The 13,110-nt window shown below is 40.6% G+C and overlaps 1 protein-coding gene across 1 annotated transcript in view; it reads left to right on the forward strand.

Annotated features, from left to right (window-relative positions):
* Nucleotides 1-2,487: 2,487 nt before the first annotated feature.
* The window catches only part of LOC124048938 (G-protein-signaling modulator 1-like), a 37,246-nt gene continuing 26,623 nt past the window's right edge, over nt 2,488-13,110 (forward strand). The window contains exon 1 of the mRNA XM_046370127.1: nt 2,488-2,666. Within this exon, the coding sequence (XP_046226083.1) occupies nt 2,608-2,666 (59 nt within the window). The 5' untranslated portion in view covers nt 2,488-2,607. The remainder of the gene's footprint in view (nt 2,667-13,110) is intronic.

A 13,110-nucleotide genomic window follows, 5' to 3' on the forward strand; every position in this document is an offset into this window, starting at 1 on the left:
GGAGGGAATGTTGGAACATAAGTAAGTAACAACATTTCTGTTAACGAAAATGTAGGCTTAATCAATGGAGAGAAACAAAATGGTGGAGTTTGAGGCCATGTGGCAGAGAGTGATGCGGGCGCTGGAGATGGGGGTGTGAGCATGTGGGTCTGGGTAGGTGTGATGTTGTTGATGTTTGTGTGTATTTGTATGCTGCCGTATGTGTGTGTGCGTGTGTGTGTGTGTTTTGTATTGTTAAATTTAAAAAAGAATGAAAAAAAGAAACGTGTCTAGAACATTCATATCTTATACTCTGAGAACATGGCAAACGTACGTTTGTATGTTTGTTGTGGCGTTGATGGATTATTCTACTAACCAACAGAAATAGACAGTAATATTCTTGCAACTTCTCATAAAACTTGTCTAGAACATTAATATCTTATATTCTGAGAACATGGCAAACGTACGTTTGGTGTGATATTGTTTGAAATTCTCAGAGAAAAATACACAAATTTAAGTCTGTTCTCAAACACATGCAAACATGCACATGCTCGTTAGTTAATCTGTTTTCAGTTTATTCAGTTTTCCATATGCAAAGTTCTGACATGTTTGATAGTGTTTACTCAGAGAGACCAGGTAGCAGTACAGTGTAGCAAGAGACAAGGCTGGGCAGGGGTTCTGTAGAACAGTGGTTCCCAAACTTTTTTAATAGTCCCATACCCCTTCAAACATTCAACTTCCAGCTGCGTACCCCCTCTACCACCAGGGTCAGCGCACTCTCAAATGTTTTTTTTTTTTTGCCATCATTGTAAGCCTGCCTCACACACTATACAATACCTTTCTTAAACATAAGAATGAGTGAGTTTGTCACAACCCAGCTCGGGGGAAGTGACAAAGAGCTCATATAGGACCAGGGCACAAATAATAATATAATAATCAATAATTTTGCTTTTTATTTAGCCATCTTACATATAAATAATTGTGAATAATTCACTACAGGTTAATGGTGCTTGAAAGGATGCACAGAACTCTGTAATGTTTGGTTGTACTGGCGAGAGTCTCAGTTTTAAATCATTTTCCACATTTTCATTTGACGTACCCCTGATGGCATTGCGCGTACCTTCAGTTTGGGAATAGCAGCTGTAGAGGATTGTCTCCTCAGGGAAGTAGCGGAGGTGTCACACATTGGAACCTAGACCTATAGCTTCATATACTAACTGTACAGCTGTTATGTTTGTAATTAGAATTTGCAATATCAAATATTGTAATCACTGCTTAAATTGCTAAAGATCTTATTTAATCAATCTCTAAAATGATACATGCATCCATAAAGCATACTTGTTATCACCCTGCCATAAACACAGACCGAGCCTAGCTTATCTATTGATAACATCACTGCCATGTTTCTCAAGAGTTAAACAAAAAATAACTATATAAAAAGTATTTTATATGATCTGGTGGAAACGGTTAAATGTAACGTGAAAGATGGTGAGAAATGGAAGTTGGAGGAGCTTAGAGGTAAGTCAGTTGGGGAAAAGGACCCTGTGGGAAAAAAACAGGTCTAGCTATGTTCTTTGAAAAGAGACCAGAATACAGTAAGACAGAAGAAAAGAACAAAGAGAAGTGTGAGAAAAAGAGCCTGTCTGTGTGTGCGACCTATGTCCAATCAAATTTTATTGGTCACATACAGTACATATGGTTAGCAGATGTTGTTGCGAGTGTAACGAAATTCTTATGCTTCTAGATCCGACAGTATATAACAGGCAATATCTAACAATTCCACAACCAAACCTAATACACACAATCTAGTAAAGGAATAATAATATTTAAGTATAAAATATGAGGATGAGCAGTGACAGATCGGCTAAGATGCAATAGATAGTGAATGATACAGTATACATTATATACTGTACATATGAGATGAGTAATGCGAGATATGTAAACATTCTTAAAGTGGCATTATTAAAGTGACTAGTGTTCCATTTATTAAAGTGGCCAGTGATATCAAGTCCGTAGGTAGGCAGCCGCCTCTCTGTGCTAGTGGTGGCAGTTTAACAATCTGATGGCCTTGAGATAGAAGCTGTTTTTCAGTCTCTCGGTTCCAGCTTTGATGCATCTGTACTGACCTCACCTTCTGGATGGGAGCGGGGTGACCAGGCAGTGGCTTGGGTGGTTATTGTCCTTGATCTTTTTTGCCTTCCTGTGACATCGGGTGTTGTAGGTGTCCTGGAGGGCAGGTACTTTGCCACTGGTGATTCGTTGTGCAGACCCCCACAACACTCTGGAGAGCCTTGCGATTGTGTGTGGTGCAGTTGCCGTAACAGGCGGTGATACAGCCTGGCTGAACACAGCAAGAGACAGTTGTAATTTACCCTTTAGTCAGCAGCCCTGTTTGTACGCACACACAACTCTGTGATATCAGCAGCGGGGGAGGGGCTTGCCTTATATGGCTTTATTTGTACAATACCTAACTTCCTCAGCATCTGCCATTGCTGTGCTGAGAGCGAGTGAGGGAGGGAGAGAGGCAGAGAGAGCTGCTAGGAAAGAGGTAGTAGCAGCACAGTGAAAGAGGTCTTGAGCAGCTTGAATAAATATTTGTGAAGGGCTAGCTACTGGAGGACACTGCCCATGGCTCAGTCTGCTAACGGTGTGGACCAGGATCTGGCCAGCAAGAGACTCAACACGAGGTAGGACCCGAGCTGTGGGGGGGGGGGGGGGGGGGGTTAGTGTGGTGTGGTGTGGGACGCCTGGACGGTTGACAGACCCTGTTAGTGGGGAGGAGGAGATTGGAAAGACGGGGAGAGATGAGGGAGCAGCAGGGCTGAGAGACACAAGGGCTGCCGGCTCTCTGCCTGGCTGCCTGAGGAGGGCAAGACAGGGGAGCTAGCATAGCTACAGCTCCCTGGAAGTAGGCTCCAGCCAAAGCCTCATTCCTGGCCTTGGTCCTGGATAGCTTAGCCTTTCCTCTCCCAGACTTTGATCTTGATGTTGCTCTGTGGGATCTTAAGTGAATGAGCAGACTGGAAGGGGCCATGAAGAACGTGGGATTCTGAGTGGAGTGTCTCAGCTGAGATTGGGCTCAATATTTGACACACACAAACAAGCAGAGCACACAGCTGCTCAGTTAAGTCGGTATCTGTGGTTGGTGGATTTGTATATGCAACAGTCTGTCTAGGGGTGTATGAATCTTCCCGTTTCTTTGCACAGCCATGCCTTTCTCTGTCTCCTCTGTCTGTTCTCTTCCTGTGCTATACTACTGACTGCACTATATCAATTGGTTTCACACTTCTTTAAGGTTAAACATTATGGACAGTTTAATTAGACTGTATAGAAAGTATGACAGTGAAAATAATGGTGTGTCAGTTTTATTCTAGATTCGAATGTCCTAAACTAGTAAGGGATACACAAAGTGTGTGTGGATTGTCTGAATCAGCAGTAAGACCATGTTGGATTCATTAGCTTTAAAAAAAAAAAAATGTCTGCTGGCAATGTTAATGACTGTTGTGAATGAACATTCACAGGGCCTGCGAGGTCATCACGCTACCCTCTCTCTCAAACACACATACACAGGTTAACCCTGTGTTTTTCGGTCACTTTATTTGGATAATCCGTAATTTCCATCTGCAGATGGTCATGCAGTACTATCTGTTGATAAGCAACTGCTTGCTAAGGTTAAGTTTGGAATAAGGGTTAGGGTTTAGATGAGGGTTAGGGTTTAGATGAGGGTTAGTAGATAGTTTGTAGAGTGTCTACAGATGGACTATCCAAATATGTTACACACACACACAACCCATTTTTCTGTTGTATGTAAATATGCACAACGTGTGTTTAGGTTTGTTCCATTTGAATTCAGTTTTTAACTGCAACTCTTTTTGATTTGAACAAAACTTTCGACATATTTGCCCAACCTTTCAGGAGACAGAGGTGCTCAAAGTTCACCCATTTTGCATTCACCACCCTGCCATGAGACATCGGCCTTCATCACTGGAGAAAATAAACCATTGTTTGATATAATAATTTAAAAGCCATTGTATAATATCTACAACAACAGAAAATGTGTCATCATTTTCACCTTTGCCGTAAATGATCTAAAAACATGTAAACTCAGTTTTTTTTTTCATGTTTGCATATGTTGTGGTTCAGACCCTATTTTACATCATCTCAGCTCTTTGGGTTGTGCCCGTCTTTGGTTGAGACACAACATGCTCTTGAATACAGGGTGGGTGTCATGTTTTCGCTGATAAGTTCACTCAAATGGGAATAAAAATCGAAATTTGAACTTAAATGGTAGCACAAAGATGGTCGGAGGTCCACACATCAGATAATACGGACTTGAAATAGAATATCAGTTGTTTTTAAATGATACTGTCAATCTTCCATATGACTCCTATTGAAATATAGATACATGGGAATTTATATTCTAAGTTGACATTTGAGGACATTAAAAGGTCCAAAAATGACATTGCTATTTAACTTATTTTTCAAGGAAATATTAAATAATCGGACTATCCTGTTTATAAACTTTCAAATGATAAAACTCAGTTAGGGTGTGCGAAATAAACTTTGAGCACACCTACCGTATCTCCTAAACATTTTGGCATTCAAGTTCATAAAGTAACTTGCTGACCACTTCTTCAATGGGCTAATACACTTTGGTTCAAATCAAAAGGGTTGTGGTCAAAAAAATGATTGAAATGAAATGGAACAACCCTATATGGTACTCCGTGTGTATGTGTATGCGTCCACGTGTGTGTTTGTGTCGTGAGTAAAGGGGAAAAAAACACAGATTAGTCAACAGCAGGGCATTGTCTGGGGCAATTTTTTCATCACAAGCTAAATAAAGTCTCTTTCATCTGTCTGTGTTTGATACACAACAATCCATTCATGGCTTTGTGGGCAGTGCAGACAACAATGCTGGAGTATGGAGAGGTTCAGCTCTGAGGAGGTGCTTCAGACCCTCTCTGTTTCCTAACCCAGTAGATGACTATCCATTAGTCCCAGAGCTAATGTCGGTGTTCCTGTACAGAGCTGAAAGTGTCTGGCACTCCATCTGTCCGTGACCAATAGGTTTTCCTCTGTCAAAATAGTCAATGACAAGTTATTCCATTATCTATTGCATTCAATTGATGTAGCTAGACTATAAGAGCAATAAATAAAAGGATTCAGGAAACCTCTATGACATTGTAATATGAAGGCCTCATCATGACCTGAAGTTGCACACCCTGTTTGTGGTTGTGTGTTCATGCTTCTTGGAGAGATGAACGCAGCTACCTGTGTATCAAGAATAACCTGCTCACATGCATACTGAGATCTTTTGAGGTCCTTAAAATGGCATAAACCAAACCTTTCTCCTCAAGCAAAGTGCGCCATCGCTGTTAAATCAGTCTATTTTAAGAGGCATTGAATGTGGTATTAATGTGATATTAATATACATTTTTCTGGTTACATTCCTTCAGACTTTCTCCCAATTCCACAGACAGTAAAATCTGTTGACACCATCTATTATAGTGTGAGTGTCTAGGAGAAAGAGAAAGATAGAGAAGGAAAAACAGAGAGGAGAGAAGGAGGGGAAGACAGGGATCAGCCAAAACTGAAAGGGACACTTACTGAGGAGAAAAAACATTCCTGGAGAGTTTCTTTGGTTTCCCCTGACAACCAGCCTTGCCTCGCTGTAATTATGGTCGGATTAGTACTCTGAGCACAGCGCTCCTGAGCCAAACAAGGACACAGCCAAGAGAACAGTATCATAGTACCCAGAATCATATACACATTCAGCCAAGCATACGACACATACTCTGGCCTTGCCAAATGTAACAGGACAGATCTGAACTGTGTCACCTTGACACTCATGCCCACACTCAGATTTGATTAACGTGGGTGGTTATAGAGCTATTTCAACTGAAACTGAAGGCAAACAACTGTGTTCAGGTCTCAGACCGAGAAATATAGTAGTAACCTTTATCAGAACCAGAGGAAACTCACCATAGTCCAATAATTGCTGGCCTTGTCATTATGGTGGATGGGAGAAACTGGAGAACTGGAAAGCTTGGTCAGAAAGCCACAAGTCTGTGGTACAGATCTATATGTTTATCGAATAAAATGAGACGCATTACTATTACATTGACATTGATATCAGTTTGTGCCAAATATTAAGGCAGAGAATGTTAGTCTGATTTTATTAGTGGTGTATTTCCTGGTCTAAATTACATATTAGCTTTGAAATCAGAGATTTTGGTGGATGGGCATTCCACCACAAGTCATCAAATATTTTACCATTTGGGACTGATCTCTCACTTTTTCACCCTAAACTGAGTACAGACTAATTTGCAGAGTTGGGGAGTAAACAGATTACATAGTATATTGTAATCAGATTAAAAATATTTTTGAAAAAGTAGATTATTATTTATTGGATTACTTTTAAATTCAGAAAGGAAAATATTTACAAATTGTTGTTTTCTCAATAACATTCAATTTAGCATTGAAGTTAAGTTTGTTCCACCTGAGCGAGTCTGATCACAAGTCAGAGACCACTGATGACACATTAAATACATTTGATGGATCACTTGTCTTCTAATGCCTCAAAGGGGAAAGTAATCAAAGTAACTGAAAGTAAATCAGATTACTATAATGAATGTGTGTAATCCAAAAGTTATGCTACTGATTCAGGGCTGGCGTTATGGGTGGGCTTTAGGGGGCCTTGTCCACCCTACCATACCTCCTTACCTGTCCAGATAAAATATTATTTAATTATTTGACCGAGATGGCTCCGTAACAAAGACGCATCAATCTCAGGTAAAGCTTCCGAGCGAGCAGAACAGCGCCCCTGTCTCAGTATGTGTAACCCATGTACAGTATCTGATGCTGTCTGAACAAAAACATTATGGCATGTCATACTCTTTTTGGCCAGACGGCATCAGATATATGGGCTATATATAGTAAGACAGAGGGGTACTGTTTCGCTTGAGTATAATTTAAATTGTTGGGACAAAAAGAAGTGGAGGGGTGTGTTGTGAAGAAATAGGCCATCGCTCACCAGAATGCATGCGCTCAGCTCTCCTGTCTCTCGCCAGTTCTTGCGCATTCATCGTGTGAATTGTTTGCCCTTTAATTTTTTGTTTTGTTAGTAAATTCCCCATTTCATATGCAGACATGGCGGGGTGGGGGGGGGGGGGTGGGGGGGGCTTTACCAATACGTGGGGGTGCTAAGAAAATAGTCGATTTTCATTACTTCAGAGTTAAGTATTCATTTTTCAATAAAAGCAGATATGGCACACAGCACATTCAATATAAATGTTTAATTGAATTTGGACAAAGAATATTCAACAAAATAGCTATAAGCCTAACACAAGTGACCACAAGGCAATGACAAAAAATGACTTTCACGTACAAAGGTCTTTCAGCAATAATTTTCTTACATTTTTCACCTTTATTTAACCAGGTAGGCCAGTTGAAAACAACTTCTCATTTACAACTGCGACATGGCCAAGATAAAGCAAAGCAGTGCGACAAACAACAGAGTTACACATGGAATAACCAATCAGAGTCAATAAAACAATAGAATAAGTCTTATATACAGTGTGCTAATGAGGTAAGATAAGGGAGGTAAGGCAATAAATAGGCCATAGTGGCAAAATAATTACAATTTCGCAATTAAAACACTGGAGTGATAGATGTGCAGAAGATGAATATGCAAGTAGAGATACTGGGGTGCAAAGTAGCAAAATAAATAAATAACAGTATGGAAATGAGGTAGTTGGATGGGCTATGTACAGGTACAGTGGTCTGTGAGCTGTTCTGACAGCTGATGCTTAAAGTTAGTGAGGGAGATTTTAGTCTCCAGCTTTTAGTCTCCAGCTTCAGGAAAGGCGGCCAAAGGAGGAATTGGCTTTGGGGGTGACCAGTGAAATATACCTGTATACCTGCTGGAGCCCGTGCATCATGACTGGTTGTGTTCATGCCACAAGGTAATACATTTTTACAGTTAAATTACATCAATTACGTCAAATTCTACCAAAACCTTTTCTTCTCTCAGACAGATACATTTAAGTTCACCCATTCGTCTGATAAGTGTGACCGACCAATGACACAGCCACCTCTGATGAACTAACAAAACTCACTTCCTGTAAACTGACCAACGATGACGTGTAACCGGGGGCTGCCATGATGAGTGTTGAGCTAGCATGCCGGGATGCTGGTCTCTAAACAGACCAAGTTGAGCAGTAATCAGAGGAGAGCATGGCAGACTTTACCACACAGACACATTCTTAGAACAGCCACAGGGAAAATACAGTATGGGAGCCAGGTCTAAAAACCCTCCAATACATGCCAATAATGTAAGATTTATGTCAGTGCATTTCTCTTGTTTTTTTTACTACCTTTGTCTGTCTGCCGGGTCAATGTTACTCACACATCTTCAGTTAGGACTTTGTCTGTCACTTGTTCATCTCAACTGTCCCCAATGACCCTCTTGCCTCTTTTCCAAGGGAAAGGTCATGTAAAAATAACCCCGATTATGCAATCAGAACAACGACATCTTCCGTTTTGTATTGGCACTATAATGCTTGACTACTGCTGGGGTCTTGAGTTCAGGCCACACAGATGAAGCTTGTGCCCGTTTTACAATTGGAAATATATACTTTCCCAATATAACGTCCCTTCAGAGAAGAGAAAGCGCACTCTACATATGTCTTTAAAAAGTTCACAGCCAACATCTGGGAGCTTTATGCAAGAAACATGATCCAAGTATCCATATCGTTTCTGGGAAAGAGGAAATCGTTTGACCTCGTTTGAATTTATAACGGTACTTTTAAGACTAAACGAAGTCTCTGTGGTCACACACACCACATTTTTATGCGACTACTTTGTGGCCCAGCGGCATGAGGGTGTTTTATGACATGCTGTGTAATTATTGTTTGTCTAGAAGTATTTGACATTCAGTGGTGTAAGCTTATTAAAGACCTCGCCCTCTCGCTCATTGTAATTTCCTCATTGTCCTCAACTATAAAGTAATTAATGAAAACATCCAATGTAAAATGAAAACATCAAGAAGCATGCTACAATAACAAATATCCCTTTTCCAGACTAAACCATAATTCCACTCCACATTTTTGCACACAGACTCCCAAATCTTCAATAAAACCACGACATCCTTTTCTACTGGGATATTATGGAGACTTAGTGTTACTATGCAAAGACCAACTGTCACGGAAGGAAAATGTATTATTCCTTTTAGAGTACTATCCATCTCTGGCCCAGAGTAACCATGGCTCCCTTTTTGATTCCACTCTTTAGAGGTTTATCCTGGCTTCAAATCGGGCCGCGTCCAGTAGCCAAACTTTGTGGACCGTTGCAGATAGAAATGCATGAATAGAACCGACGGGATTCCTTATTCTACATGTCAGAGAGGCATATTTGTGATACATAGCATATTTCTCTGAATTTAACAAAACGTTACATCCTGCTGAATGTGCCCCTGGCTCCTTCAGTTACCTCACCGTGTGAATGAGAATTCGGATATCATATGCTTTGGTAAATATTCTACTACACATTTCCTGTGTTAAATTAGCATATTTGTATTAGCTCCCGCTGAACACTCATAACTCATCGATGATTTGTTTTTCACACTCAATGAATAAGTACAGGCCTCACAGCAAATCGCGAACAACGATATAGCTACCAATTTAGGGTTTAAACCCCCCTAAGGTCGATGTCCGCGACCCTGTGGACATTTTATTAGCATAATATAAATAAAATCCCTATAAAAATATGTCAGTTTAAGCTACAGGTATGCAGTTTTTTTTGCATTGGTTGCGTCTCAATCCACCGCATCCGCCTATGTCGCACTTCCACATCTGTGAAATGTGACAGAGCTAGACCAGTGTTCGTCTGACAATGAGACGTCCTGAATTTTTTTTAAATAATAAAAAAAATTAGCTCCTCACGAAATCGTCTGTAGTGTCCGGAGGGTTTGGCCTACAAACTGTTATGACCTCTCTATTGAAAGATGAGACCAGTGGTGGAGAAAGTACAGAATTGTCATACTTGAGTAAAAGTAAAGATCCGTTAATAGAAAATTACTCAAGTAAAAAAAGTTACTCACCCAGTAAAATACTACTTGAGTAAAAGTCTAAAAGTATTTGGCTTTAAATATACTTATGTATCAAAGTAAAAATAATTTTATGTTCCTTATATTAAGGAAACTAGACAGCACCATTTTCTTTTATTTATTTACGGATATCCGGGGGCACACTCCAATACTCAGACATAATTTACAAACAAGACATGTCTTTAGTGAGTCTGCCAGATCAAAGTCAGTGTAACGGCGTTCGTCTGTTGAAAGAAGAGAGTCGGACCGAAATGCAGCGTGTTGGTTACTCATGACTTTAATGAATGAAAAACGCGGTACATGAAATAACTGAAACTAAATACAAAAACAACAGAACGGAACGTGAAACTAATTACAGCCAATCTGGTGACTACAACACAGAGACAGGTACAATCACCCACAAAATACAAAGCGAAACTATGGCTCCCTAAATACGGTTCCCAATCAGAGACAACGATAAGCACCTGACTCTGATTGAGAATCGCCTCAGGCAGCCAAGCCTAACAACACCCCTAATCAGCCGCGATCCCAAATAATACAAACCACAATACGAAAACAACATATAAACCCATGTCACACCCTGGCCTACCCAAACATATAACAAAAACACAAAATACAATGACCAAGGCGTGACAGTCAGTAGGGATGACCAGGGATGTTCTTTTGATAAGTGTGTGAATTGGATCGTTTTCCTGTCCTGCTAAGCATTCGAAATTTAACGAATACTTTTGGGTGTCAGAGGAAATGTATGGAGTAAAAAGTACAGTAATGTAGGGGAGTAAAAGTAAAAGTTCTCAAATATAAATAGTAAAGAAGAGATAACCCCAAAAAAGTATTTTTACTTAAGTACTTTATGCCACTGGATGGGACTCTCACGATGTTCTCCGTTTTGCTCTATAACCCATACAAGCATCTTGGGACTTGTCTGAAGTCGGTACAGCCGATCTGCCAACTTCTGTCTGTAGCATCCGAACAGTTTGGGATACACAATAGTATGGGCTACACACCCCTCTGTGCAAAGGTGAGACTCACCAGCACGTACGTGTCGATTGTGTTGCTCTAGGATGCCCACAGGCCTCACACAACATCTGAAGGTCGCATGGTACCAGTTTAAAAAATGAATGGAAGTACTGTATACACTGCATGGGGAAAGTATTCAGATGCCTTGACCTTTCACACATTTTGTTGTGTTACAGCCTCATTCTAAAATGTATTAAATCTTTATTTCACAGAGTAAAAACTGTTGTTTCTTTTTGTTGACATTTTTGCGCTCTGACGGAGCTCTAGAGTTCCTCTGTGGAGATGGGAGAACCTTCCATAAGGACAACCATCTCTGCAGCACTCCACCAATCAGGCGTGCAGCAGAGTGACAATGTGACAATACAGGAGTGGCTTCAGGACAAGTCTCTGAATGTCTTTGAGTGGCCCAGCCAGAGCCCGGTCTTGAACCCAGTAGAACATCTGGAGAGACCTGAAAATAGCTGTGAAGCAACGCTCCCCATCCAACCGGACAGAGCATGAGATCATCTGCAGAGAAGAATGTGACTAACTCCCCAATACAGGTGTGCCAAACTTGTAGAGGCTGTAATCACTGCCAAAAGGTGCTACAACAAAGTACTGAGTAAAGGGTCTGGATACTTATGTAAATGTGATTTCAATTAATAAATTAGCTAAAACGTTTTTTTGTTTTGTTTGCTATGTCATTATGGCTTGTGTGTATAGACTGAGGGGGGGAAAACAAGTTTAGCAATTTTAGAAAAAGGCTGTAACGTAAAAAAAAAACCTGGAAAAAGTTGAGGGGTCTGAATACTTTCCGAAGGCAGTTGAAGTCAGAAGTTTACATACTTAGGTTGGAGTCATTAAAAAACTAATTTTCAACCACTCCAAACTTTTCTTAACAAACTATAGTTTTGGCAAGTCAGTTAGGACATGTCAAGCTGTAGAACCTTCTGATAGGCTAATTGACATCATTTGAGTCAATTGGATGTGTACCTGTGGATGTATTTCAAGGCCTACCTTCAATCTCAGTGCCTCTTTGCCTGACATCATGGTGAAATCAAAAGAAATCAACCAAATTATAGAACTCCACAAGTCTGGTTCATCCTTGGGAGCAATTTCCAAAGGCCTGAAGGAACCACGTTCATCTGTACAAACAATAATATGCAAGTATTAACACCATGGGACCACGCAGCTGTCATACCGCTCAGGAAGGAGAGGCATTCTGTCTCCTAGAAATGAAAGTACTTTGATGCGAAAAGTGCAAATCAATCCCAGAACAACAGCAAAGGACCTTGTGAAGATGCTGGAGGAAACAGGTACAAAAGTATCTATATCCACAGTAAAACGAGTCCTATAATCGACATAACCTGAAAGGCCACTCAGCAAGGAAGAAGCCTTTGCTCCAAAACCGCCATAAAAAAGCCAGACTACGGTTTGCGCTGCACATGGGGACAAAGATCATACTTTTTGGAGAAATGTCCTCTGGTCTGATGAAACACATATAGAACTGTTTGGCTATAATGACCATTGTTCTGTTTGGAGGAAATGAAGGGATGTTTGCAAGCTGAAGAACACCATCTCAACCGTGAAGCATGGGGGTGGCAGCATCATGTTGTGGGGGTGCTTTGCTGCAGGAGGGACTTGTGCACATCACAAGATAGATGGCATCATGAGTGAGGAAAATTATATGGATATATTGAAGCAACATCTCAAGACATCAGTCAGGAAGTTAAAGTTTGGTCACAAATGGGTTATCCAAATGGACAATGACCCCAAGCATACTTCCAAAGTCGTGGCAAAATGTCTTAAGGACAACAAAGTCAAGGTATTGGAGTGGCCATTACAAAGCCTTGACCTCAATCCTATAGAAAATTTGTGGGCAGAACTGAAAAAGCGTGTGCGAGCAAGGAGACCTGACTCAGTTACATCACCTCTGTCAGGAGGAATGGGCCACAATTCACCCAACTTATTGTAGGAAGCTTGTGGAAGGCTACCCAAAACATTTGAACCCAAGTTAAACAATTTCA

This window comes from Oncorhynchus gorbuscha, linkage group LG11 (assembly GCF_021184085.1).
Source record: "Oncorhynchus gorbuscha isolate QuinsamMale2020 ecotype Even-year linkage group LG11, OgorEven_v1.0, whole genome shotgun sequence".
Lineage (NCBI taxonomy): Eukaryota > Metazoa > Chordata > Actinopteri > Salmoniformes > Salmonidae > Oncorhynchus > Oncorhynchus gorbuscha.